This window comes from Musa acuminata, chromosome BXJ2-5 (assembly GCF_036884655.1).
Source record: "Musa acuminata AAA Group cultivar baxijiao chromosome BXJ2-5, Cavendish_Baxijiao_AAA, whole genome shotgun sequence".
Classification (NCBI taxonomy): domain Eukaryota; kingdom Viridiplantae; phylum Streptophyta; class Magnoliopsida; order Zingiberales; family Musaceae; genus Musa; species Musa acuminata.
In genome coordinates, this window is record NC_088342.1 from 37,405,168 (window position 1) to 37,431,140 (window position 25,973).

Below are 25,973 nucleotides of genomic sequence, written 5' to 3' on the forward strand. Positions count from 1 at the left end.
TTAATTTCATGACATGTTTGATTCATCAATTATTACGATACCTAAACATTATATATGAAAAAACAAATGTTTTTTTTTGTAGAAGATGGGCAAGATTTTCTTTAGGTGCCATTTACAAGGTTTCTTGAGAACAATATAGCTTCCATTTTCTTTAGGCGACAATGAAAAATATACTATAGTGGATTTGGTAAGGGCTTATACTCTCCTTTGAAATTTTATGAGGATAGATTTGTGAAGCACACAAATATGAGGAAATGATTCTTAAAACAGCAAGATACTTGTAGCCTAAAATGCCAGTGGGCCAGAAGAAGCTAATGTGCGTAATAATGTGGGGTTTTCCTTGTGAGCATGAAATGAGTAGTAAGCCTTTGGGACAAATTGCTCAATTTGTATGCTAACAATGAGAAATAAAGATTATTAACAAGTGGTAGCCAAACTTCATTTACAATCAAATTGTCAGATTTAATCAGAATCAAGATGGTGTTAAGAACTCCAGTAGTAAGGATGTATAGATATTGATATGTTTTGATATGAAAGAGGAAGATGTTTGATTGATAATGTGATCATTTTACTTAGGGCATAAAATATAAATACCCTGTATCTCATTTTAATCAAATCTTATTCTAATCTATTCTTGTAAAAATATGTGTAGGAGGTATAAATTAATTTTGATTTATTGACTATAGGTGAAAATTTTTCACAAAATGAAGACTATAAACTATTTTTTAATACCATGTTGGTCTTATAATCAAAAAAATATATTTCAAACATTGGTTTATCCAACAAATATTGATTAAACTCGATATGTAATCTTCCAATTAGATAAAAATAATGACGATGTAAGATTATCATATCATGCACCAATTGATAAAGAGGAGGAGAAAAGAAAAATATAAGAGAAAGAGGAGGAGAAGAATACTAAGATGGAGGAGGAGGAGAACTGTGTTAGAGGTTTAGAAAATTTGATCCGAATGGGATCAATTAATCTATTAACCATATCATTAGATAGAATGAATAGGGGTCTATCAGTTCATTCCTAAAAAAATATTATGAGTGTTATTAGGTAAAAAGTGATTACTAGTGATTTTTTAAAATAAATTATTCTAGTTTAATTTAGGAATCGAATACACCAATTTTTCTGTCATCCAACAGAGAGATGAGTACAAGGAAAAACAATTAATAACATTCTAAGGACAATAATGATGATCCAATGATGAGCCCAGGCAATACTAATGGAGATAGAGAAGGAAAGGACAAACTAAGGTAAAAATAGCAGGGGCAAATATGAAACATCACTTTATGTTTCAGGCCAAAAAAAGTATAAAAGAAAGGATTTAATGAGACGGTCGCTGTTATGGAAGTCGTTTGAAGGGCCCGCGAAGCGGCGTCCTTGAACAAGAAGCCCCAACTGGCGGCCGTCCTCGTACGTCGGGCGCATCGACGCAGGCCGACCGCACGCATGCCAACCCGATCAACTCAAGCGACAGCTGCGTCCCGACACGAGTCCCGGGCAGCACCCGATCTTTCCACGTGTCCCGACGGACGGACGCGACCCGGTCTTCCTAATCCGTTGTGAACGAAGAAAGCAACGACTTGGGTCGACCATGCTCTTCGTTCCCTTCCCCCCCCCCCCCACTCTCTCTCTCTCTCTCACTGCTACTATTTCTCCCCCCCCCCCCGCGTCGCTCCGCGCCCTCTGAGCTCCCCCTCCGCCTCTCGTTTTCCCCCAGCGAAAGGTGACTCTCTCTTTCTCCTATGTTCTGATCGAAAGAGGTATAGTGAATCGATCTCTTTGTCGATAACGACCCCCCTCTCCTTTGATCTTGGATGGGTTTCTGCAGGCGGGCGGTCGCTCGGCAGGTGGAGCTCCGGCCATAGTTACCTTCAAATCCTAGGGATTCAATATTCCTAGGATCCACTACTGCCCTCCGATCGGCTCATATAGATGAGGCACTGAATAGGAGTGCACCTTGGGGAGAGAGGATCGCGGAAATGGCGGGCGGGGAGAAGGCGCCTACCTCGGGAATGCCGGCGGTGGCGGGGCCGGCTTCGGGGCCGCAGGGGCTGTCGCGGCGGCCTTCGATGAGGAGCTCCGTGATGGCGACCTTCTCAATGGAGGTATTCGACAACGAGGTGGTGCCGTCGTCGCTCGCTAGCATCGCGCCCGTCCTCCGCGTGGCCTCCGAGATCGAGGCCGAGCGCCCCCGCGTGGCTTACCTCTGTACGTTCTTCCTCTCTCGCCATTCCATCCCCATCTCTCGATCGAACCGCCACGGGAGAAGAAACCACAGGGAGGGAAATAAAGACCGTCGACGGCTCTTCTCTAATGCTTATTTATGGAAGGAATCTGATATTTTTGACGCTGCTTGTGTTTGGGTTTGTGATGTCCTGCAGGTCGCTTCTATGCGTTCGAGAAGGCCCACAGAGTCGATCCCAGCTCCAGCGGACGTGGCGTTCGCCAATTCAAGACAGCCCTCCTCCAGCGCCTCGAGCGGGTAAGATCACCGCTCCCTTCTGCCCTAAGATTCGTAATAAGTAACTGTACGAATCTCAAGCATTGGTGTTCGTGAATCTTAAAGTGATTACTGCTGAAAACTCCTTTCCTAGTTTGATTTCAATTTGGTCCGATCAAAGTTGTGTCGTCTCCGTTCCCAATGTTTGGGAGACTGGCGTTTCCGGATGAACGATCTTGTTTCTTGCTGTTGATTTCTTGTTTCTTTCCCCAGATGTGAATGCTTTTCTAACGAGTTTTCGATGTCGTCGGTGATCCCGTCTGCCCTAAGATTCGTAATGAATAATTGTGCGAATCTCAAGCATTGGTGTCGGTGAACCTGAAAGCAACAGCTCCTGCTTGCGCAACTGATTTCTGCAGAAAACTCCCTCCCTAATTTGATTTCAATTTAGTCCGATTAAAGTTGTGTCGTTCCCATCCCAATGTTTGGGAGACTGGCGTTTCTTGCTGTTGATTTCTTTTTTCTTAACCCAAATGTGAAGGCTTTTGCAACGAGTTTTCAATGTCGCCGGTGATCCGCGCTTTTTGCTTGTGTTCTCGTTGTCAAAGCTCGCAGTTCGGAACTACTAATGGGAACCCGGATACGTTTTTTTGGATTCAAACCTGGGAAATTAAGTGCCTTTTGCTGAATATTCATCCCTTATCCGACCATCTATGCCAATCTGAAGATTGCAATCCTGGTATTAAGATTGGATTACGGGGTGTCTCACACTGAACTCTGTTTGCCAAGTTTTGCATACAATACATTGTCTCTTGGGTAATCTCGTCCTGAGAGCATGTTCTGAATGATGCATTTTTTCTCGATGATTCTTCTGTTTCCGATGACATATGTGCATCATTGGCTGTCGTGATGTTTTCTGAGAGCATAATCTGAGTTCAAAATTACAGGACAATACACCGAGTCTTGCTAAAAGGGTGAAGAAGAGTGATGCCCGAGAAATCGAGAGTTTCTATCAGCAGTACTACGAGAACTACGTCCGTGCTCTGGACCAGGGCGAGCAAGCAGATAGGTAATCGTGGCTTGAGTCCCCCACTATCTGTTCCTGATGCTCGTGACGTCCTCGGATCTTTATATGTAGATTTGTGTTCCTCCTGTTGACAGAGCTCAACTTGGGAAAGCTTATCAAACCGCCGGTGTCCTTTTTGAAGTCCTCTGTGCTGTTAACAAGACTGAAAAAGTCGAAGAAGTTGCTCCAGAGGTTCGTTTCGTCGAGATAATTGTTTTGATTGTTTTATTCCTGTGCTAGTTGAACTGTTCTTCCATCCGCCTCCTTGGTGCTTTTTGAACAGATTATCGCTGCTGCCAAAGATGTCCAAGAAAAGACGGAAATTTATGTCCCGTACAACATCCTTCCCTTGGATGCTGCTGGTGCTTCGCAGTGCATCATGCAGCTTGAAGAGGTATATGGTACTGCAAGGACTTTGCCTCTTGCAACTGTCTCTATCAGTCGTAACCTTCTTAGCTGGGAGCTGTGTCAGCTGCAAAGGGATATTTTGATGTGCTAGCTTAAAAGAATCAGTAATTTTAACATATCATCTACTTTTGACAGATTAAAGCGGCTGTGACAGCCTTGAGGAACACACGAAGTTTGAACTGGCCTTCTTCTTTTGATCAGCAAAGACAGAAAACAGGAGACTTGGATCTACTTGACTGGTTAAGAGTCATGTTTGGGTTTCAGGTAAACATCCACAACATAAGCAACTATATATTGCCTTTTGTCCTTGACAAAACTTGGTGCCATTTACCACTGCTAATGCTTCTTCATCTCCAGAGAGACAATGTAAGGAATCAAAGAGAACATTTGATCTTGCTCCTTGCCAATGTTCACATAAGGCTATCACCCAAGCCTGAACCTCTTAACAAGGCATGTACACATTGCTTCCTTCTAAATTATAGTACATGAGCTAAATGAACTCATTTTTACATGTTGTGAGAGGCATATGGCGCTTGGAAAAGGTGGAAGAACTGCCTGGTTTATCAATGAATTTTGAATGTGAAATATGTTGAGTTAGATACCAAAAGTTTTGATATATTGTTGGTTTTATTTGTTCTTTTAAATAGCATTTGGAATCATAAATTGCACCATCCACCTTATTGAACCCGTAAGAGTCTCATTTGCTTTCCATATCATGGTTTTCCTTTACTTTCTTCTATATTGCAGTTGTAGAGTCCAACATATCTTACAACATTAGGATACTTTTTCAAAGAGCAATATGCATTTATCTTTTTTTCCATACAAAATTCTTTCTGGCTGGATTAGGAGAAAGTGAAGGAGAGGAGGATAAGGAGGGTTGTTGGTAGCTGTCAACAACTATCCAGATTATAAAAAAAAAAAAAAAAATTGAACTAGACTGGATGATATTGTATAGTCCAGTTCCGGTTCCTGGTTGGACCAGTAAATACCAAATGGTACATAACTGGTCTGACTGGTTTTTTTGAAACATGATGTTGACAACAATTTGCTATGTTTATCTTTGCTGGTGGCACAAGTATTGAATCTGTTGAGCAGGTTAAGGTAAACAATGGTGGAGAGGAGGATGAGGAGGGCTGTTGACAATTGTCAACAGCTTTCCAGATTTAAAAAAAAATTAAATAACTAAAAAAGTTCTGAACTAGACTGGATAAAATCACTCAGTCCAGGTTCTGGTTCCTGGTTAGATCCGTAAATACCAATCTGTATGTACCAGTCTGACGAGTTTTTTATGACTTGAGTCTCTGTGAGTTGTTTTAGGTCCATAGTTGGTTCTTATATATGAATTGGACTCTTCAACTGCTTCTTATGGGTTTCCTCCATTGTTTTGCCAATTAGTTTTAAAATTAAGAGTTTCCCTTGTGAGCTAAATGCATGGTATCATCCGGAGATAAGCATGGTACTAGTACTTATTGGCCATCTACATCATTCTTTGGTGCATCTAGCAAGTCTTTCTTAAGTCAGCATCCCAAGGATATTAATCTACAGGCCATTTTGAACATGGTTCTACGTTTCGCTCAGGCATACATGTCAGTAAGATGGTCTATCGAGTCGGCAGTACGGATCACAACATATACCTCCCAACACTGTCTAAACTCTCAACTCTTAAAAGAAGATCGATGACATGTGCCAGCGTACCATGTGTTGGTGTGTTCGCACTTCGCATGCATCAGACCCATACCAGTTTAGCTAGGAATCGACTTGGGTCTAGTACGCAAAACATCAAACCATGGTTTTGAATATACATCATCCATTTAGATAGCCCACACAGAGTTTGTTCTAGATTAATGTGCTGCATCCTTTTTTCTTTTTATCTGACCATTTTGTTGTATTTTCCACACGAACCATGCAGTTGAATCTACTCACATGTGCAAGTTTCTGATTCTTATATACATTCACCAGATGCAGCACATACTCATGCGATCTATTGATCTGTGCTGCCATGATATGTACCAATCTATGCCTATCACCTCAATCCTTGTGTTATTCATAAAACTGTGATTTACAAAATTTGTCTATGAAATTAGTTAAAGTAGAAGGATAAAAAATGCATGCTAACATTTGTTTATCATTGAAATCACTTATATGTGTAGCCTCTCATTTTATGCAAATTGTAATATGTGTTATACCAAAATCAAACTTGTGACGAGGACTAGGACTTTCTTAAATGACTTGTAAGTCTTATAGTGAGGTTCTGAGTCAGTAATTCACCATGTGTCACATCTGGCTTCTACTTTAATTATTGCTCAACATGCAGGTTCATGCATCTATTAGTATTAGAAATTACCAAAGGATGTCTTAACTGCACAAGTTAGAAACCTTCTCTTCATTTACTGCACATACAATTATTTTGTTTCATATAAAATTCTAGCCTTTTGCTAAATCAATTCCATGGCACAGCTGGATGATCGAGCTGTTGATGCAGTTATGAATAAAATATTCAAGAACTACAAGACATGGTGTAAATTCTTAGGACGGAAACATAGTTTACGGTATTGTTGTGTAAATATTTTGGTTCCTTTTTCTCAAATGTTTCAATACAATAGTTAATATTGTAAATTTTTTCAGGATAGCACAAGGTTTACAACCCCAAGAAATCCAGCAGAGAAAGATCCTGTACATGGGCCTCTTTCTTCTTATCTGGGGTGAAGCTGCCAATGTTCGCTTCATGCCAGAATGCCTGTCCTATATATTCCATAATGTGAGACTTCCATTCTGAAGATGCTATTGTTTTGACTTCGATTGACATAATCTTGTTGTTTCTTAATTCATGTGTTCCTTTCTTAAATGATTCCTGATGAGTTTCAGATGGCATATGAGCTACAAGGTCTTTTAACTGGGAATGTAAGTGTTGTGACGGGGGAGAACATTAGGCCTTCATATGGGGGAGATGATGAAGCATTCTTGAAGAAAGTAATTAGTCCAATTTATCATGTGATTGAAAAGGTATGTTTCCTTGAAAAGTTCATAATGAAAGATAAACAATTACGCACGGTTGAATAACTAAGTGATGATGTTATTTTCCAGGAAGCTAAAAAAAGCAATAATGGAAAAGCCCCACATTCAGCTTGGTGCAATTATGATGATCTAAATGAATACTTCTGGTTTGTGAAGAAATTATTTATAAGAATATATCAGCACAATAATTCAATATATTTTTTATTTTCTTTTGTTTCTGGTGTTAATTGCATGACCATCAGGTCTGTTGATTGCTTTTCCTTGGGCTGGCCTATGAGGGATGATGGGGATTTCTTCAAATATATACGGGAATCAAGGCCCATAGTCCAGGTAGATCTAGAACTCCTCATGATTTGAACTGTTGAATCAATTTCTCCAATGAGACTGTTACCTTGCTAAATCTATTTGCAGGCAAGACGTTCATCTCATAAAGTTTCTAATAAAAGCACGGGGAAATCAAATTTTGTTGAGACCAGAACATTTTGGAACATTTTCCGAAGTTTTGATCGCATGTGGACCTTTTATGTATTGGCACTACAGGTATTACGAAGGTCACATATAATATTGTACATTTTAATCTCTGGTAACTAATCCAGTATTGGAACATATTTAGGCAATGATTATTATGGCCTGGAGCGATTATTCACTGACAAAGATATTTCAGAAAGATACACTATACTCGTTATCTAGCATTTTCATCACAGCAGCACTTCTACGCTTCCTCCAAAGTATGAACTCTTTATACTATGTAGATAGTCCTCTTAATCTTAAGAAGCTATAAGTATTGTTATGCAATTAATCCTATTTGTATGTGTGATATATTGCTGACATGAATTTTTTTAAAAAAGAAAATTATCAACCTTCAATTAAGTGGAGGGACAGCAGAGGTCCCCAAAATTACAAGAACTCCTCGGAGCCTGGAGGAGTGCAAAAAAGCCTTGCATGTTTGGCAAGATTGTGGGCAATAACACTGTTTTCCCTGTTTACAGGCTCAAAACAAGACACATCCACAGCCTCAGACAGTTTAAATATGTCAAGACATAAACTACGCAGATACCACTGTACAGGACTGATTTTGTTACAAATTTTCACAGCTTCTATGTAGTCACTCTTAACCACAATGTTGTGAAGATTCAGGTGAGCGGCTTTGTTTAGTGCATCCCAAATCGGCCAGCACTCGGCCTGCAGAGGGGTTGATGCTTGGTGGACATTGCTGCCTTCAAAGATGGTAGTGCCTAGCTGGTCCATAAAGCAGAATCCTGATCCTGCAAAAGTGTGTAAGTTAGAATAGGAACCATCACAGTAAACAGTATAGTAAGCTTAAGAACTGTTGGTTGGCAGGAGATTAGAGGGGGAAGAGGAGGTGTCCTCAGGTAGCTGGGAATGGTAATCATTGCTTTTAAGGGAAGACAAAACTCTAAACCAGATGGAAAGAGGGTGGGAGAGGTGGTTCCTGAACTTGTAGTAGGTTTTGTTCTTCCAAAGGAACCAAAGGGAGGAAGCAATAACAGTGCTGATTCTAACAGAGACAGAACTACCCCGATCATCCCTTTCCCGTAACCGGTCCCTATTAGGCCAATCCTGCATATAAGAGAATCTGTATCCTAATTTGGATTGAAGCAAGTCCCAATATGATCTAGCAAGGTTGCAGGAAAAGAAGATATGTTCAGTAGAGTCCATTCCACAGTGGCATACAGGACAATGATCGATATTACAATGAATGACACTGGACAGCCATGAGGAGGTAGGCAACCGTCCTCATAGGAGTCTCCAAAGGAATATTTTGATTCTAAGGAGAATATTAAGATTCCAGACTGACTTCTAGCCTTCCCAATCTCTACCATGGTCAGTCAGTCAGTCCTTTAAGAACCTACAGATGCTCTTAGAAGTTGCTAATCTATAAATGACAATAATAATTTGTTATCACTGTTCCAGAGATTTGAGATTCATTTTCTGGGTCTTTCACATTACGAATTTTCTTTGTGTGATGTTATCTAGAAACATTGTAGCTATGGATTCTACTTGCTTTAGAGTAGTGTGCTATGCAATGAAGAATTTGGCTTTGTATATAACCTCCTTAATGATCCAGTAGTCCTAATCATGGATATATTGCCAAATTTTTTCTTAATAACAAATTCATCCATGCCATAGATCAACCAAATTTTCAATTAATCAAAATGATGAAAAGAATATCTAGTTGCTTTGCCAGACAGACACCAGAGAACCTAAACAAATATTTACCTATCACTCCAAGACTCAAAGTTAAGCAAGATTTTTGATATAAATGTTTGCATAAATAGCACAAGAAATAGTAAAACAAACTGTGCGACTTTTATGAGAAAGCTCATGTGCATTGTCTGCCAGTAGTTTATATCAAATAAATTTCACTAATCATTTTATACTCCTTGATTCTTCTGTAATTTTTAATAATATTGTCTAATAATGCAATATATTCCTCCTGAACTTACATTTTTTGTCAAACTTTCAGGCTATCCGAGATGCTTAGCAATAAAAAAAATGTTTCCATTGCCGTGTTATTCTTCATCTGCAGCAATGATAGTTCGTTTTGCTGACCTTACTGTTCTTTTTCTCGTTTTAGGTGTTCTTGACCTTGTACTAAATTTTCCTGGGTATCACAGATGGAAATTCACTGATGTTTTGAGAAATTTTCTCAAAATATTAGTTAGTCTTGCATGGGTTATAGTTCTTCCTCTTTTCTATATTGATTCAACATCACAGATAAGTTTGCCTTGGAAAGATCTGACACAATGGCTTCATCAATTAAAAGGAGTACCACCTTTATATATCATGGCTGTGGCATTATATTTGCTGCCAAATTTACTAACAGGAGTTATATTCATATTTCCTATGCTCCGAAGATGGATAGAGAATTCAGATTGGCATATAATCCGGTTTTTCTTATGGTGGTCTCAGGTACATAAATATATTCATTTCATTTTCTTCTCTACATTTTTGGTTGTTGATTCTTTTTCTTTTACTTTTTTTAAATTAAAGAGCTTGATATTGATTTACTTAGAATTAATAATAAAATTATTCTGATGTAACAAACGTGTGATAAATTGTGTCCATTTATTTCTTGACTACCATGAGCATATGCAATTTACTTAAAAAATAAGAACAATGTAACAAGCTCTAGCTGCTGCAATTTCTTGGGAGTCATGTAGTCAAGACTTCATGCTATTTCTTTGTTATAAAGGTTTTGCTTTAAATATGATATGAATTTTAAAAATTTTAAAGATGATAATGTAAACACTTTTAAGAATAGGATGGAAAAGGAGGTAACTTGGAACTTAGATGAGAATAATATTAGTATTATTTGGACTATGTGGCTAATAAGATTAGGAGCTTAATAAAGAAAAAATTTTGTGAAATTAAAGATAGAGGTGTAATTTTAAGAGAGAGTTGGTGGTGGTGCGAGAAAATTAAAAAATAATTTTTACTGAAAGATCATGTTGTCAAGATTAACAAGATTTTAAGAATAAAAAAATTAAAAGATATAAAAAATCTAAAAAAGAGGTTAAAAAATAATTAGTATGACAATATATAAAGCTTATGATAATGTTTATAATAAATTAGGTATTAAAGATGGTGAAAAAGATATATATTGAATTGCTACAGCTATGGAAGGAAAGTATAAGGATTTAGGTAATATTATATGTATTAAAGACAAAGATTAAAGAATATTTGTTAATGATAATAAGATTAAGGAAAGATGAAAAATTATTTTTAAAAATTATTTAATGAATATTCTATACAGAACTTAGATTTGATGATAAATAATAATGGTAGATTTAATACTCATTGATTTGTTCATAAAATTAGATTTAGTAAAGTAAAAGATGTATTAAAGAAGATGAAAATAACAAAGAGTATGGGGCCTGATAGTATCCTTATTGAGGTCTTGAAAAGTTTAGGGGACAAGGGAGTAGCTTCGTTAAGTGACTTATTTAATAAAATCATGAGATTTAGAAGGATGCCTAATGAATGAAGAAAGAGCTTTCTAGTGCTAACTTATAAAAATAAAGGCGACATAAAAAATAATTTAAATTATAAAAGAATTAAAATCATGAGTCATACTATAAAACTTTGGGAAAGAGTTATCGAAGGTAGGATAAGACTTGAAATAAATATCTCTGAAAATTAATTTGATTTTAAGCCTAGAAGATCAATCATACAAACTATTTATTTATTAAGACAATTAATGAAAAAGTAAAGAGAAAGAAGTATTTGCATATGATTTTTACTGACGTAAAGAAAAAAATAGGATTCCTAGAGATTTATTATGGTGAGTTTTAGAAAAGAAAGGTTTATCTACTAATTATATTGATGTTATCAAAAATATGTATGATAATGAGCTATTAGTGTTAGAAGTTGGAACTATAGGGAGTGTGTCTAGTGAGTTTCCTATAAATATAGGATTACATTAAGATTTAGAAACTAACGGTTTCTAAATATATAAATATAAAATAAAATATAGAAAATATAATTTTAGTGTTTTTAGGAATAGGCAGGAGAATATAGCTAAGTTGGATAGACAAGAAAACCCTTTTAAGTAAAAGGTTTAAGTATATTGAATCAATTATTCAATAAAATGAAGAGATCGAATAAGATATTATTCATAGAGTAAAAATAGGATGGTTAAAATCAAGGTTCGCTGTACCGTACCGTACCGGCGTTTCGACCCGGGCTCGGTACGGTATGGTACCGGTGTATCGGGCGGTACATCAGGGCATATCGAATATTTTTTATTTTTATACTGTAGTAGTGCTATAGTATAGTACTGTAGCACTGTAGCGGTACCGGGTGGTCCGCGTATCAATAACCTGTCGGACCGATACGTACCGCCCGGTACGGGTGGTACGCTTCGGTACGGCAGACCTTGGTTAAAATGATGATGAGCGTCAGGAGTCTTGTATGATCATTAGATACCCTTAAGATTAAAAGAAAAATTATAAGGCAATTGTGAGATCAATAATATTTTATGAATCTAAATGTTACGCAATTAAGAAACAATATATACAAAAAGTTTGTGTTGCCGAGATGAGAATGTTAAGATGGATGTGTGGAGTTACTAGGAAAAATAGAAAAAATAATATTTTTATTCGTAACCAATTAGGTACCGGTTCAATATAGGATAAGATAAGATAAAATCATTTCATATAGTATGGGCATATGTTTAAGAGACTTCCAGATGCAGCATTTAGAAGAGGTGAAATAATTAATGTTAGTGGTACGAGGAGAGATAGAGGAAGACCTAAAAGACTTTAATAAAAATTATAAATAAAGATTTAAGTACTCTGAACTAAACTAAATATATAACATTTTATAGATCTTAATGGTGGCAAAAGATCCATATAATCGATCCCAAATAGTTGAAACTTACGGCTTTGTTGTTGTATAATATGAATTTTGAGCATTAACATGGTAGAACCCAATATGGATTTTATGTTGATCCATCCCTCACTCATGGGCAGTTCTAGTGTCCACCATGCCACTGGTTTTCTCGTGGTTGAGCTATACATTTTTTACTAAATTGTATGATTTGTATTACTTAACAAGTATATTGTTCTTTGGCCCTTAAATCTAGCTTTTATATGTAGATAGCCTCCTAATTGTGTTGTAAGTTATTACTATATCAATCTCCTAATTGTTCATTTCTTCTTGTGAAATCAAAAGAAACTTTCTAGATTACATGACTTGAATAATCTAGAATATTTATACAGGCATGAATAAGAATTCAGTTTCACTGGCATGGCTTGGCCAGTGATCTACTACCATATAAAGATGTAGGACTTGTGCTGATTGGCAGAAGCTCCATGCCTGACAAAGTGCTAGGATTTGGCATGTGGAGCCCCATTTTGGTGCCATCTTGGCAGTATATGTGCCACATGGCATAGACCAGCATGGATGTCATGCATTACTGGGTGTGTGCTAAGAATCTTTTGAAGATTCAATTGATGAAGACATACATTTTTTTAACTGCAACAGCTGTTGCTATAAGTCAATTTTGATTATGCTTTTTTTATAAGTGATGGTATCATTAGGTGTATATCATGTCAATTCTCCTTGCTATATGTACATCTATAGTAACATGATGTGGAACACCTAATAGAAGTGGATATAAAAGACTATACCATTTTTTTATGTGCTTATTCATCAACTAAAGTTGTCATTTGTCTCTCAGCCAAGAATTTATGTTGGGCGTGGCATGCATGAAAGTCAGTTTGCACTTTTCAAGTAAGTTTATCTGGAATACCAGTCTTTGGATACATGGGCTTTTTTGCTTGTGTGAAACTGCTATCTGAATTTCTTGTTTCTTTCAAGGTATACCTTGTTTTGGGTGTTGCTGTTATCTTCCAAGTTTGCCTTCAGTTATTATATGCAGGTAATATATGCCTTCTGTGTTCCCTCCCTAAGGATCATGATATCAAGCAAGAAGATGATTTGAGGACATACTTTTCTCCTAACATGTTTTACCATAAGGCAGATACAACCCCTTATGAAGCCAACAAAGGATATAATGAATGTTCACAATGTTCATTATGCTTGGCATGAATTTTTCCCTTACGGTAATGAAGCTCATCCTTTTTAAAGTTTACATCAAATCATTCAATTGAAAATTTTCAAGCTGTTGAGCTTCCGGTTCATGCAGCTTCTGGTAATTTTGGCGCCATTGCATCACTATGGGCTCCCGTGATTTTGGTATGTCTAGATACAATTTTCACTTTTCAGAGACATGGTCTATTGTGATCATCACTTCTCAATTTCGTATTCCATGAATCTATATGTTTAACCTAAACTAGAAATCATATATGACCTTTTACGTCTTTTGCAGGTGTACTTTATGGATACTCAAATATGGTATGCAATTTTCTCTACCTTATATGGAGGTGTTTCTGGAGCATTTGGTCGACTTGGAGAGGTGAGAAACTTGATATACAGATATTCTTGTTTGTTCTATATGCAACTTTTGTTGATCAATCAATCAAACTATTTGTTGAAACATTATCATTTTATTGCTTATTTATTTTATTTAATTAGCAGTTGTTCCTTCTGTAATCTTATAAAATATTTCTAAGAAGGTCTATCTTATGTAAGCAAATAAATATATATATTACTCTGGCAAGTAAAGCCTCATTACTTCTCACTAGCAGGTAATTTGCAGTTTGCATTTCTAGCTGCCATTTCATTCACCATTTTGACTGAACATTCTTTTTGTTTTTGTTTTCTTTGTCTTCAAAAGCTTTCATTTTCTTTGCTTTTGGATTTGTGTTGTCCTAGATATTTGATGTCTATCTTATTTTGTTACTATATTTCTTAGCTAATTGACAAGCCTCAAAGACTGATCTTCTTGGTCTGATGGTTCTTCTCAAATGTTTGTTTCTTGTGTGTTTTAATTTGCTATTCTCAATTTCTCAACTTCTCAAGTTTCATTATACTTTGACTTATATATTCATTTGTAAAAATGAAAAGAAACTTAATCCTTTTCTTCATTTTAATTTTTGCCATTAAAGTTATCATTAGTCCCCATTTTTTGTTCCATGGAAGGCTATTCTAAGAAGAGGGAACAGACTTGAAAAGGTATCAAGTATTGGCTAGGAGATGGAAACAATACAAGCTTTTGGCATTCCCATGGACTGATAAAGGTAGACCTATAGAGTTCCTTGGATGATCTGATATGATGGACAGAAGCTGATCTTTATTTTGATCCAGTCTAGTGGATCAAAACATGGCTGTACACCTTGGATTGAAATCGATGAATTTCATTTTTCATGATAGTAAAGAGAAATGAGAACCAATGTTTCTCTCTTAAACAACTCATATCCATATCTAGCAAGAAATTTTTATTTTTTTTTCAAAGATAAGTACTGAAGACGAGATTTGATCCCAAGATCTTGGTATCAACAAACAAGGCTTTATCGGATAGCTGACATCTTTAAAGTATAATTCTTCAAGGACTAAAATTTCAGAAACTTATCAGTGTGGTTTAGAGGAATATGGCCCAATACATTACATGCATCTATGAGAAACTGAACATGGATGGTTGCCGTCTATGGAAAAAGAAGGGGCATCATAATCCGTTAAGGAAAAATAACTAGTTATCTTGTCTCCATCACATATCTAGGTTCTGTTTTGTGATACATGTTATTAGAGTCATTTGCAATCTTTTCTAGATGTTGATTGGCTATGATCTAATAATCTGGAGACGTTCAGAAGTTCTGAGTTGAGTATGTCCTTTGCTAGTTGTAGACATTTTGCACTGATACTGTATATGATGCATCATACTTGTCATCTTCTGGCACTTCCTCAAATGTTCAACCTTGAGTAATTTATAGCTCTCATAAATGGTCATGGTTTATAATCATGTTCACCTTATAAAATCTTTGAAGAAGTTGTCTTTATAGGCATCTTATTTTTTTATTCATAGATTTATGCAGTTTAATAGCCAGGTAAATGGTGTAACCTTTTTTAGTGATTCATGCTGAGGCACTTCAAAGTTCAAAGCTATTATCTATATGTTATCTGATTTCTTGTGATATTAAATTATTTTTGACATCTGAAGTCTTGTATTTATTTTCTTGTAGATACGGACACTGGGCATGCTGAGGTCACGTTTCCATTCGTTGCCTGGAGCTTTCAACACATGTCTTGTACCATCTGAGAAAGTTCGCAACAGGGGATTCTCTTTATCAAAGAGCTTTGCAGAGGTTCTCCTGCAACTATAGAGTACATTGCCTCAAAAGTATTGGCAGTTTTTATCCCATATATCTAACACCTAGCAAAACTTTAGGTCCCTCCAAGCAAGAGAACTGAGGCAGCAAAATTTGCTCAGCTATGGAATGAAGTAATATGTAGCTTCCGAGAAGAGGACCTTATAAGTGACCGGAAAGGCCTTAAGCTGACATATATTCCTTTGTTTTCAAACAATACATGTTAATTGGTTTTCTGGAAGACTCAGACTGCTTTGTTTCTGTAATTCAGGGAGATGGATCTTTTGCTAGTTCCTTACTCATCGGATCCCAGCCTGAAAGTAATTCAATGGCCACCATTCCTACTTGCTACCAAGGTCTTAGTCAACACTCAGCTAGTGCTTCTTGAATTCTTGTTAATTTTGAGGTTTCCTATTTGTTAATTTATCAAATTATGAGACAGATACCAGTGGCATTGGATATGGCTGCCCAATTTCAATCAAAGGACTCTGATCTCTGGAAACGTATCTGTGTGGATGAGTATATGAAATGTGTTGTTATTGAATGTTATGAGTCCTTTAAACTTATTCTGAACCTTCTGGTAGTTGGGGAAAATGAGAAAAGGTTTGAATCATACCTTTATCTGTTTTCTTTTTTATTTTCAAGATTCAAGAATGCATCCTGGTTCTGATCATAGACTGTGTTCAGTCATTGCATGCTAGGAGTCTTTAGCTTTTGCTGATGTTCTTTTTTGAGTTTTTAGATGATAGACATATTAGAAAACTGTGGAGCATAGATTATTTTATATGTTACCAGATCTTAGACAGCCAAGAAGTCACATATTATGCTGTTAAATATTGACATATCCTGATAGGATCATAATCTATTATAAGATGAAATCACATTTTTGAAATATACCACTTTTACATCCACAAACATAGTGGACTGATGGCAGTGACAAGAAGATCAGAGGCACTGTTCCATTATTGTCATAAGTCATAACATATAGAAGATGTGCAACATTTCTTTTTCACCATACAGGACCAGGACTTTCAGAAATCAAGGATCAATATCAGATTAACATATATGATAGGATGTTTTATTTAAGAATATCATAGGAGATTTGATGGATGTGGAATGGAAGATATACATCTATGAATAAAAGCTTATGGCTGGCGTAATTGTCGCATAGATTAATTTGAGGCAGCAATATGTCTGATATTTGCTGAATTCTGAATGTATGATTGAATTTGTTCATGTTACATTTCTATATATATATTTAGAAATCTCTCTTACTATATCCCTTTTGTGAAGAAAGATGTCTTAGATGGTAAGCCAGTTTATGCCTACACAATGGATATCACTTGTATTCTTGCAAAAATGATGATCCTTGCATGTTATCTAACAGGAAAATTGGCATGCTAGTTATAGAAATTGAAGCTAACTATATCCCTTATGTGAAGAATTATGTCTAAGATGATAAGCTGGTTTTTGCCTACACAATGGGTATCACATGTATTCTTGCAAAAATGATAATCTGGTGTCATGATCTAATGAAATGTATCTTGGACATTATGTAACAGGATAATTGGCATAATTATTAAGGAAATTGAAGCCAACATTGCAAAGAACACATTTCTCAGCAAATTTAGAATGAGTGCAGTACCAATACTATGTAGTAAGTTTGTGGAGCTTTTAGCTATCTTGGTAAGTCGTATTTTCAAGTAAATTATGGTAATTGCTATCTCTATGCTTCCAAGTTGTTAAGTTGAATGGAATGACAGATACTTTTCTTTCCATATTGCAGAAAGAGGGTGATGCATCTAAGCGTGATACGGTCGTGTTGTTGCTGCAAGACTTGCTAGAAGTAGTTACCCGTGATATGATGGTTAATGAGATCCAGTTAGTGTTTTTATATAAAACTCTGTCCTAATGAGTATATTAGTCAAATCTTTTGGGAAAAAAAAATAATAAAGGCTGATATTAGCTTTTGACCTTTTTGCTGTCAGCGAGTTAGCTGAGCTTGGACATGGTAACAAAGATTCAGTGCCTCGAAGACAATTATTTGCTGGTACAGGTTCAAAACCTGCAATATTATTTCCACCTGTAATTACTGGACACTGGGAAGAACAGGTAGATATCAATATAATGAGTCATCTGATTTCCTTCAGTTGAAGACAAGCTACTGATATTCTATATTGTTGCAGATTAAAAGGTTGTATCTTCTATTGACAGTAAAAGAATCTGCAGTAGATGTGCCAACAAACCTTGAAGCTCGTAGAAGAATAGCATTCTTCACAAATTCTTTATTTATGGAGATGCCACGTGCACCCCGAGTTCGCAAAATGCTGTCATTCAGGTTTGGTACATAATTATCAATAATCATCCAGAGCTTCTTTTGTCTACATTTTGTTACTTATGGTTTTATGTGATATCTTATTTGATAGTCGGATAAACCAGTGTTTGTCGTACCGAATCGTACCACCCGGTACGGGCGGTACGTACCGGTCCGCACTGTAGCAGTACAATGTACAGTGCTACAGTGCATCAGTACACTGTAGCATTGCACTGTAGCAGTGCTACAGTACTCGGTAAACCTGGGTGTACCGCTCGGTACACCGTAGCGTACCGGTACCGAGCCCAGATCGAAATACCGGTATGGTACGGTATTACGAACCTTGGGATAAACTATCATGGATGGTTGCTTATCTTTTTTTGGGAAATGAGAAATGAGAAAATTCACCTGCTATTATTTTGTTATTTATATCAAGGATTGCAATCTTGTACCAGGGTACTGTGCTAATCTGGTATGCACCTGACTGTAATGTATGGTACCCAGTGTGGAATTCAACAACAGCAAAAGTCAACTACAGCATAAAACTTACACCTACACCATTCTCCGGATAGGTCTAGAGATTTCTTGTTTGTATGAAAGCCAAAAAAAGACACAGGATCATGGACCTGGAAAATTCTCATATCTAATCATTATCCATCTATAGCAGAAACAACTTTTATGGTATTTGAATTTTCATTAGTATTTAGTACTTTGTAAAAACTTATGGGTTTAAATTTTTTTCCTTTAGAAGAGTTATCATCTGAAAATTTTTGGATGGATACTCATTAAAAGGCTACATTAAAGATTGATGCTAATCCACTTAAACGTTTTCACAGATAAGAGTATCCTGTCATATCCTAAAATCTAAATATTGTGGTGCATTATTGCAGTCACTTGATTGTCATTTAATAAGCTGATGAGTGAAATTTGAAAGATGGTGAAACAGTGACTAATTTACTTTGACATTTTTGGGCAACCATGCACAATAATACTGATTAGTGGAAACTGCCTGATGCAATTGCCATTCTTATTTAAATTCAGATTATTTCAATGAGAAAACTAACTTGCTGAAATATATACTTGAACCATTCCATAATTTGTCTTGGGAAGCATAGCTGAGTTTTTGTGGAGCTATAATCTTTTGTGCATGTTGAAATCATCATAGTTGTGTAATTATGTCAAATTTCCAATGTATTTAACTATGTTCATGGATTTCACGTGGGTTGGCAGTGTAATGACTCCATACTACAGTGAGGAGACTGTTTTTTCCAAAAATGACCTTGATTTAGAGAATGAGGATGGTGTCTCTATCATATTTTACCTGCAAAAGATTTTTCCAGGTTTTAATCTTTGCTACTTTCCTGGATATACTGAAATATAACCTTTTGGTTTCATAACTTATGAACTGATCCCTCATTGTTTTTCTTGATTCTCTTGTTAAATTAATGCAATTGATGATTTGTAATAGATGAATGGAACAACTTTATGGAACGTATCAATTGCAACCGAGAAAGTGAGGTTTGGTCAAATGAGGAGAATGTTCTACAACTTCGCCATTGGGCCTCTCTTAGGGGTCAAACACTTTGTAGAACTGGTAATTATCTTGTTATATACTTCAAAATTGTTATGATTAAGTAGCACTTTGGATCTGTTTCATATGATGCATGTGATACAGTTAGGGGTATGATGTACTACCGGAGAGCTTTGAAACTTCAAGCCTTTCTTGACATGGCTCAAGAATGTGGTTAGTACCTTTTTCTTGTAAAGATGAAGGATCTTTCGTGTGGTATTCCTTCATGATAATCTCTGATTTTCATCATTCTTTTGCAGAAATACTAGAAGGATACAAAGCAGTTGCTGATCCAACAGAGGAAGAAAAGAAGAGCCAAAGGTCATTATCTGCTCAACTTGAGGCTATAGCGGACATGAAATTCACATATGTTGCTACTTGCCAAATTTATGGAAACCAGAAACAGTCAGGAGATCGCCGTGCAACAGACATTTTGAACTTGATGGTTAAGTATGTCATTTTTTCCATCGAAGCTGACATACTGTTTGGATTTTCTTGTTGTGTTTAGTGTTCATATTCTGCCATCAAGATCAACATTTCATATGGAAATAGTTACATTAGTTTCAAACTTGCAATTAGTATGTCTCCTGAGAATTCCAATTGAACCTCACTGATAAATGTCATTCAAATGGTCATCAGGATGATATATCTGAAACTAGAAGATAATTTCATATAGAATTTTTTACATCAAGACCTGCAATGGTAACATAATCCACTTGATTTTGACTCAAGCTGGTACCCATTTAATCCAGTCCCGATTATAAATCTGGTTTCTCTGGGATTCTTTATCAGGAAGCATCTCAAAGAAATTGCATGTAGAAATATCTTTAAAATTAGAATAAAAAATAAATCCTTGTTGACTAGACAAATGAATGAATGCAGGTTTTACATGTTCCAACGGGTATTTTATTGCATGTATTATATGGGAAGCTGATGCATTTTAGCTAAAATCAGCTCATTTGATGGTTCAACTTTTCTGACGTGTAGATCAAAAGTATAACTGATTAAAATCTCCTCTGTTCCTCTGAGCCAAAAACATAATAGCAACCTTATTCCCACTGAACTACTGGTTATTATACATTGCTGGTCAGTAATAATTTAGGATTTTCATGGAAGTGTCTAAAACACCATAATGCTAAAGGTATATATACTATGAATAAGATATCTTCAAAACAGAGATGGCTGAGATTGGAGATATTTCCTCATGCGATCTCACTGGTTGCATTATATGCTGTCAAAATTCAGTGGTCACAGAGTATATTTTACTGATGGGTCAATTAATCAAGAGAATGGTGTAGTTAGAGCCTAGAGGGCATTTTCAACTTATGTTGTCCAAAGTTCAAATCAATGGACTTGTCCAGAAATGTGAAACTTATAAAGTTCCAACAGTCATCTCACTTTCATGTATGCATATATCTATGTATCTGTACTGTAATAAAAGTTCAATGATTATTTCATGAATGCAGCTACCCTTCCCTTCGTGTTGCTTATATTGATGAAGCTGAAGAAAGAGATGGTGACAAGGTTCAGAAGGTTTATTACTCTGTGCTGGTAAAAGCTGTTGACAACCGTGACCAGGTAACAGCATTTCAAGTTCAATTCATCTATTTTAGGAACAGAATCATGAAAGATTAACATATTATCTTTCTGCTTCAAGGAAATATACCGAATAAAATTACCAGGATCAGCAAAAATTGGTGAAGGAAAACCAGAAAATCAAAACCATGCAATAATCTTCACTCGTGGCGAAGCTCTTCAGACTATTGATATGAATCAAGTAATAATGAATCTCTGGAATGACAGCTGATCCATATAGCATTTAACTAATATTGAGTTACAATTTACAAATTTTTTAGGACAATTATTTGGAAGAGGCACTTAAAATGCGCAACCTTCTGGAAGAATTTAATGAAGACCATGGACTGCATCAACCTACCATTCTTGGTGTTCGTGAGCACATCTTTACAGGAAGGTAAAGTCACATGAGTAGTTATAGCATGTTCTCTATTTTTCCAATGCATCGATATATCAGCTAATAAATTAATAATAAAATTTCAATTGTAGTGTGTCCTCTTTGGCATGGTTTATGTCAAACCAGGAAACCAGTTTTGTAACAATTGGACAGAGGGTCCTTGCCAGTCCATTAAAGTATGCTCATTACCTTTCTTTTTAAATTATTTATTTTTCTGCATTATCCTGTAGCCTTTTAGTTCTTATCTGAGATTTTCTGTTTAAGCATGCAATATGCTGCTGGACCTGTATGCTTATATAGGTTTATGGATTTTGCGCACACCATTTTTCACATGGTGCATGTAATTAGAACCTGACTTTCTAATTTGTTAGTTGTTTAATCAATGTATCCTTGACAACTACATTTTTGCATGTCACTTCAATTTTCATCACAATCAGCTCATGCCTGAAGTTGAAGTTTTTCCTTTTAACAGAAATTGCATTGCATTCTTCTTTTACTCTCTTAACTATTCTGCTTAAATTCAAATTAGTAAATAGTTTATTTGTTTCCCATTGTATTCCCTGCACTCATCCATTTCCCCACCCATCACATCCATTAAGTAGAGATATTTTGCATTTATTCAATTCATCTGAGGTATTTGATATGCCACAAAGCCATGTTCTGGAATCTGGATTATAGAAAGTAACATTAACATATATATATATATATATATATATATATATATATATATATATATATATATATATATATATATATACATATAGTGATACAGTTTTTCTGAAAAACATAACATCATATCCATTGATGGTTCTTTATTATGATATCTGTTTATTATTAATCTTGATGAGTGATGTTGCAATGAGGAAACCTTTTTACTGGTTAAATCTTAAAACAGCAAGATTATATCTTAACCACTTGAGTTTGGCTACATAATCTTTTTCTCACCATTGAGCTTTGTGTAACACAATATCTCTGGTTAAATCTCTTTAAAAGTATAATTTTCTTTAAATTGGCTCTACAATCTCTCTGGTAATGTCTGATCAATATGTTTCTTTGATCTTATATATTTGCAACTTCCTTCTTGTCCAGTCACTAGAAAGGTGGGTTCTGGTTTATGAGATATGCAGCCAAAATGATCTTTGTTGTGCTCTGAGCAGCTTTTGGAGGCTGAATAAGATCCATGAGTAGCTAAAGGATCTATATGTACCGGTGTCTTGGCCTAATACACACCACTGGTTACATTCAGATTAAGCTGATGAATTTAACTTTGTGATCACTTGATATCAAAAATCTTGACCTCTTTTTTACCAAAATGTTTACTTTGTCAAAAATTTTAACTGAACCTCAATTATTCCTGCTAGCATTTTGTCCAGCAGAAACTTATTTTGCTGACTTTGCATTTTGGCTACTTGGTCAGAGTGCGGTTTCATTATGGTCATCCAGATGTGTTTGATAGGATTTTTCATATCACAAGAGGTGGTATTAGTAAGGCATCTCGAGGGATCAATTTAAGCGAGGACATATTTGCTGGTAATGTTCCTCTCAAGTCGTTTCTATTAGCTCCAATAAATTTCATCTGTTCATCCTCCTTAACTTTTTCTTTGAATCTTAGGCTTTAACTCAACATTAAGGCGTGGAAATATCACACATCATGAATACATCCAGGTTGGAAAAGGCCGTGATGTCGGACTTAACCAAATCTCATTGTTTGAAGCAAAAGTGGCCTGCGGGAATGGAGAGCAAATACTTAGCAGAGACATCTATCGCTTGGGACATCGTTTTGACTTCTTCAGAATGCTGTCATGCTACTTCACAACTGTTGGATTTTACATCAGTTCAATGGTAACCTCTATTTCTTTTCTTACATGTCAGATTTCTATTAGTGCCTATCATTATATGACAAATCTTCTGTAAACTCGAAAAAGAAAGAAAGAAAGAAATTGGATTTATTTTGAAAAAAAAAAACATATTTCTTCATCAAGTTATCATAAAAGGAGTCTCTTTCATCAGAGCTCAACAAAAAGAGGAGTGAGTAATTTTTCACTTTCTAGAAGCTTTTTTTAGCTTCATTATTGTGAACATCTATTTCTCATTATTTTCTTGTGCAATATTCAGGTGGTTGTAATTATAGTCTATGCCTATTTGTATGGAAGGCTTTACTTGTCATTGAGTGGGCTGGAGAGTGCAATTGTGACCCAGGCAAGAAAGAGAGGGAACGAAGCTCTAGAGTCAGCAATGGCGTCTCAGTCCGTAGTTCAATTAGGTTTACTAATGGCTTTACCAATGGTCATGGAGATTGGACTTGAAAGAGGATTCAGAACTGCCCTTGGTGACTTCATCATCATGCAGCTTCAGCTTTGTTCAGTTTTCTTCACTTTCTCCCTAGGAACAAAGTCGCACTATTTTGGACGCACTGTCTTGCATGGTGGAGCAAAATACAGAGCAACCGGACGTGGTTTCGTTGTCCGGCATGTGAAGTTTGCCGAGAACTACAGAATGTACTCCAGGAGCCACTTCGTCAAAGGGTTGGAGCTGATGTTACTACTGATAGCTTATCAGATCTATGGATCCGCGGTGACAGATTCGGTTGCTTACTTTCTTCTGACCTCATCCATGTGGTTTCTAGTGGCTACTTGGCTATTTGCACCGTTCCTTTTCAACCCATCAGGCTTTGAATGGCAGAAGATAGTGGAAGACTGGGATGATTGGATCAAATGGATAAACAGCTGGGGAGGAATTGGTGTGCCGGCAAACAAGAGTTGGGAATCATGGTGGGATGAAGAGCAAGAACATTTGCAGTCCACAGGGTTCTTAGGCCGGTTCTGGGAGATCGTTCTCTCTCTACGCTTCTTCCTTTTCCAATATGGGATCGTGTATCACCTGAATGTTGTCAATGCCAACAAAAGCATCATCGTAAGTGTTTCAGACACCTTAAGCTTACTGTTCTATGTTATCTATGCTTAGTCTAAAGACCCAACTGGAAGACCAGAATTAACAAGTATTATGGCACTTCATGCGGTGGAAGTGCTCTTAATCGGCTGATATGCAACTCCTAATGTTCTTCTTGCATTAATCAGGTGTATGGCCTGTCCTGGCTGGTCATCGTAGCAGTGATGTTGATTCTAAAGGTAAGCTATTCCCCAGTCAGAAGCCGATATTTGTAGCCTTTCTTTGTTTGTGCTGAGCAAGATCTCCTCTGTGCAGGTGATGTCGATGGGCAGGAAGCAATTTAGCGCCGATTTCCAGCTCATGTTCCGGCTTCTCAAGCTGCTCCTGTTCATGGGATTCATCGGAACTCTAGTCATCCTCTTCACCCTTCTCAATCTGACCGTCGGTGACATCTTCGCCAGCCTCCTCGCTTTCATGCCAACAGGATGGGCGCTACTGCAGGTGAAAGCATCATCCTCTCTCGATCAATACGTATCTCTAGTCTATTTCTAGAACTACTTAGCCAACTGCTGCTGCTGCTACAAACCTGTTAATCCAAGACCTGCTTTATTTGTTTATACTTGTTAACGCTCTTAGACCTATAGATGAGACATGATCAAGGATTTGAGACGCCTCCTGTGGCCGTCATGTTGCAGATATCACAGGCACTGAGGCCACTGGTGAAGGGGCTGGGCTTGTGGGGTTCCGTCAAGGCCTTGGCGAGGGGGTACGAGTACGTGATGGGGCTGACGATATTTTCTCCGGTGGCCGTCCTCGCCTGGTTCCCCTTCGTCTCCGAGTTCCAGACGAGGCTGCTCTTCAACCAGGCCTTCAGCCGAGGGCTGCAGATATCACGTATCCTCACCGGTGGGAAGAAACAAAACTGAGCTAAGATACGTAGCCTCTTCGCCGCCCATTCTTGTGTCCCATTTAATTCATCTTGTTCCCATAATTTGCTTTCATTGTACTGCAATATAATGCCTGATAATGATCCAGCAAAGAAATGAATGAATAGAATTCTTGCCTTCTTTCATATTTGCTGAGAGATCATGACGACGTATTCTTCGGAGGACAAGCATAATACATATAACGTGACGAGCCATTTGTCCAGTAAGAAGACAGGTAGATAATCCGGGTACCGTGCATGCGTTAAAAAAATTACATGTTTCATTTCTTTACCCTTCGGGTTGGTCCCACGTCGTCTCTCATTGGGTCATCGGTCCAGGGTACGGGAATGGGTTCGTTTCTTATTGTGTTGCAGAATACGAAAAAATAGTCTTAGAGAAATCACAGCCGTCCATATAATAAAATAAATGCTAGACATTGACGGATATCTTAAAGCTACAGCGAGTCACGGGATTCGTAGCCTTAGGGCGGGAAAAACATAATTACGGATTAATTATGGATTATCTCATGTAATTAATTATCATCTCGATCCATATATATATTTAAAGATTTCTTTTAGATCTATATATACGTAAGTGAAATATTTAATCTCATTGTTCTAACAAAATC

General features: G+C 36.7%; 1 protein-coding gene across 1 annotated transcript; it reads left to right on the plus strand.

Annotated features, from left to right (window-relative positions):
• The first annotated feature begins 1,724 nt into the window (after positions 1-1,724).
• Positions 1,725-25,491, plus strand: LOC103985166 (callose synthase 5-like). Its single transcript, XM_065109231.1, has 42 exons — positions 1,725-2,221; positions 2,395-2,495; positions 3,401-3,522; positions 3,615-3,711; positions 3,803-3,913; positions 4,063-4,191; positions 4,285-4,377; positions 6,385-6,476; positions 6,553-6,685; positions 6,793-6,930; positions 7,012-7,088; positions 7,185-7,272; positions 7,354-7,482; positions 7,556-7,670; positions 9,542-9,876; positions 13,148-13,200; positions 13,288-13,348; positions 13,451-13,532; positions 13,616-13,665; positions 13,799-13,885; positions 15,549-15,671; positions 15,755-15,861; positions 15,946-16,030; positions 16,117-16,277; positions 17,237-17,360; positions 17,461-17,555; positions 17,663-17,786; positions 17,861-18,012; positions 19,219-19,328; positions 19,457-19,582; positions 19,664-19,732; positions 19,819-20,008; positions 21,025-21,136; positions 21,216-21,335; positions 21,415-21,530; positions 21,623-21,706; positions 22,948-23,060; positions 23,143-23,372; positions 23,646-24,443; positions 24,608-24,658; positions 24,735-24,920; positions 25,115-25,491. Exons 1-42 carry the CDS (start codon positions 1,993-1,995, stop codon positions 25,343-25,345), a joined length of 5,829 nt encoding a protein of 1,942 aa, XP_064965303.1. The 5' UTR covers positions 1,725-1,992; the 3' UTR covers positions 25,346-25,491.
• Positions 25,492-25,973: the final 482 nt, after the last annotated feature.

What these genes read in the sequence shown, in the direction of transcription:
- LOC103985166 (XM_065109231.1), top strand. Translation starts at nt 1,993, where the DNA reads ATGGCGGGCGGGGAGAAGGCGCCTACCTCGGGAATGCCGGCGGTGGCG. An exon ending in TCCTCCAGCGCCTCGAGCGG is followed by an intron (nt 2,496 to 3,400) that starts GTAAGATCACCG and finishes TCAAAATTACAG; the next exon opens with GACAATACACCGAGTCTTGC. An exon ending in GTCCTTGCCAGTCCATTAAA is followed by an intron (nt 21,707 to 22,947) that starts GTATGCTCATTA and finishes CTACTTGGTCAG; the next exon opens with AGTGCGGTTTCATTATGGTC.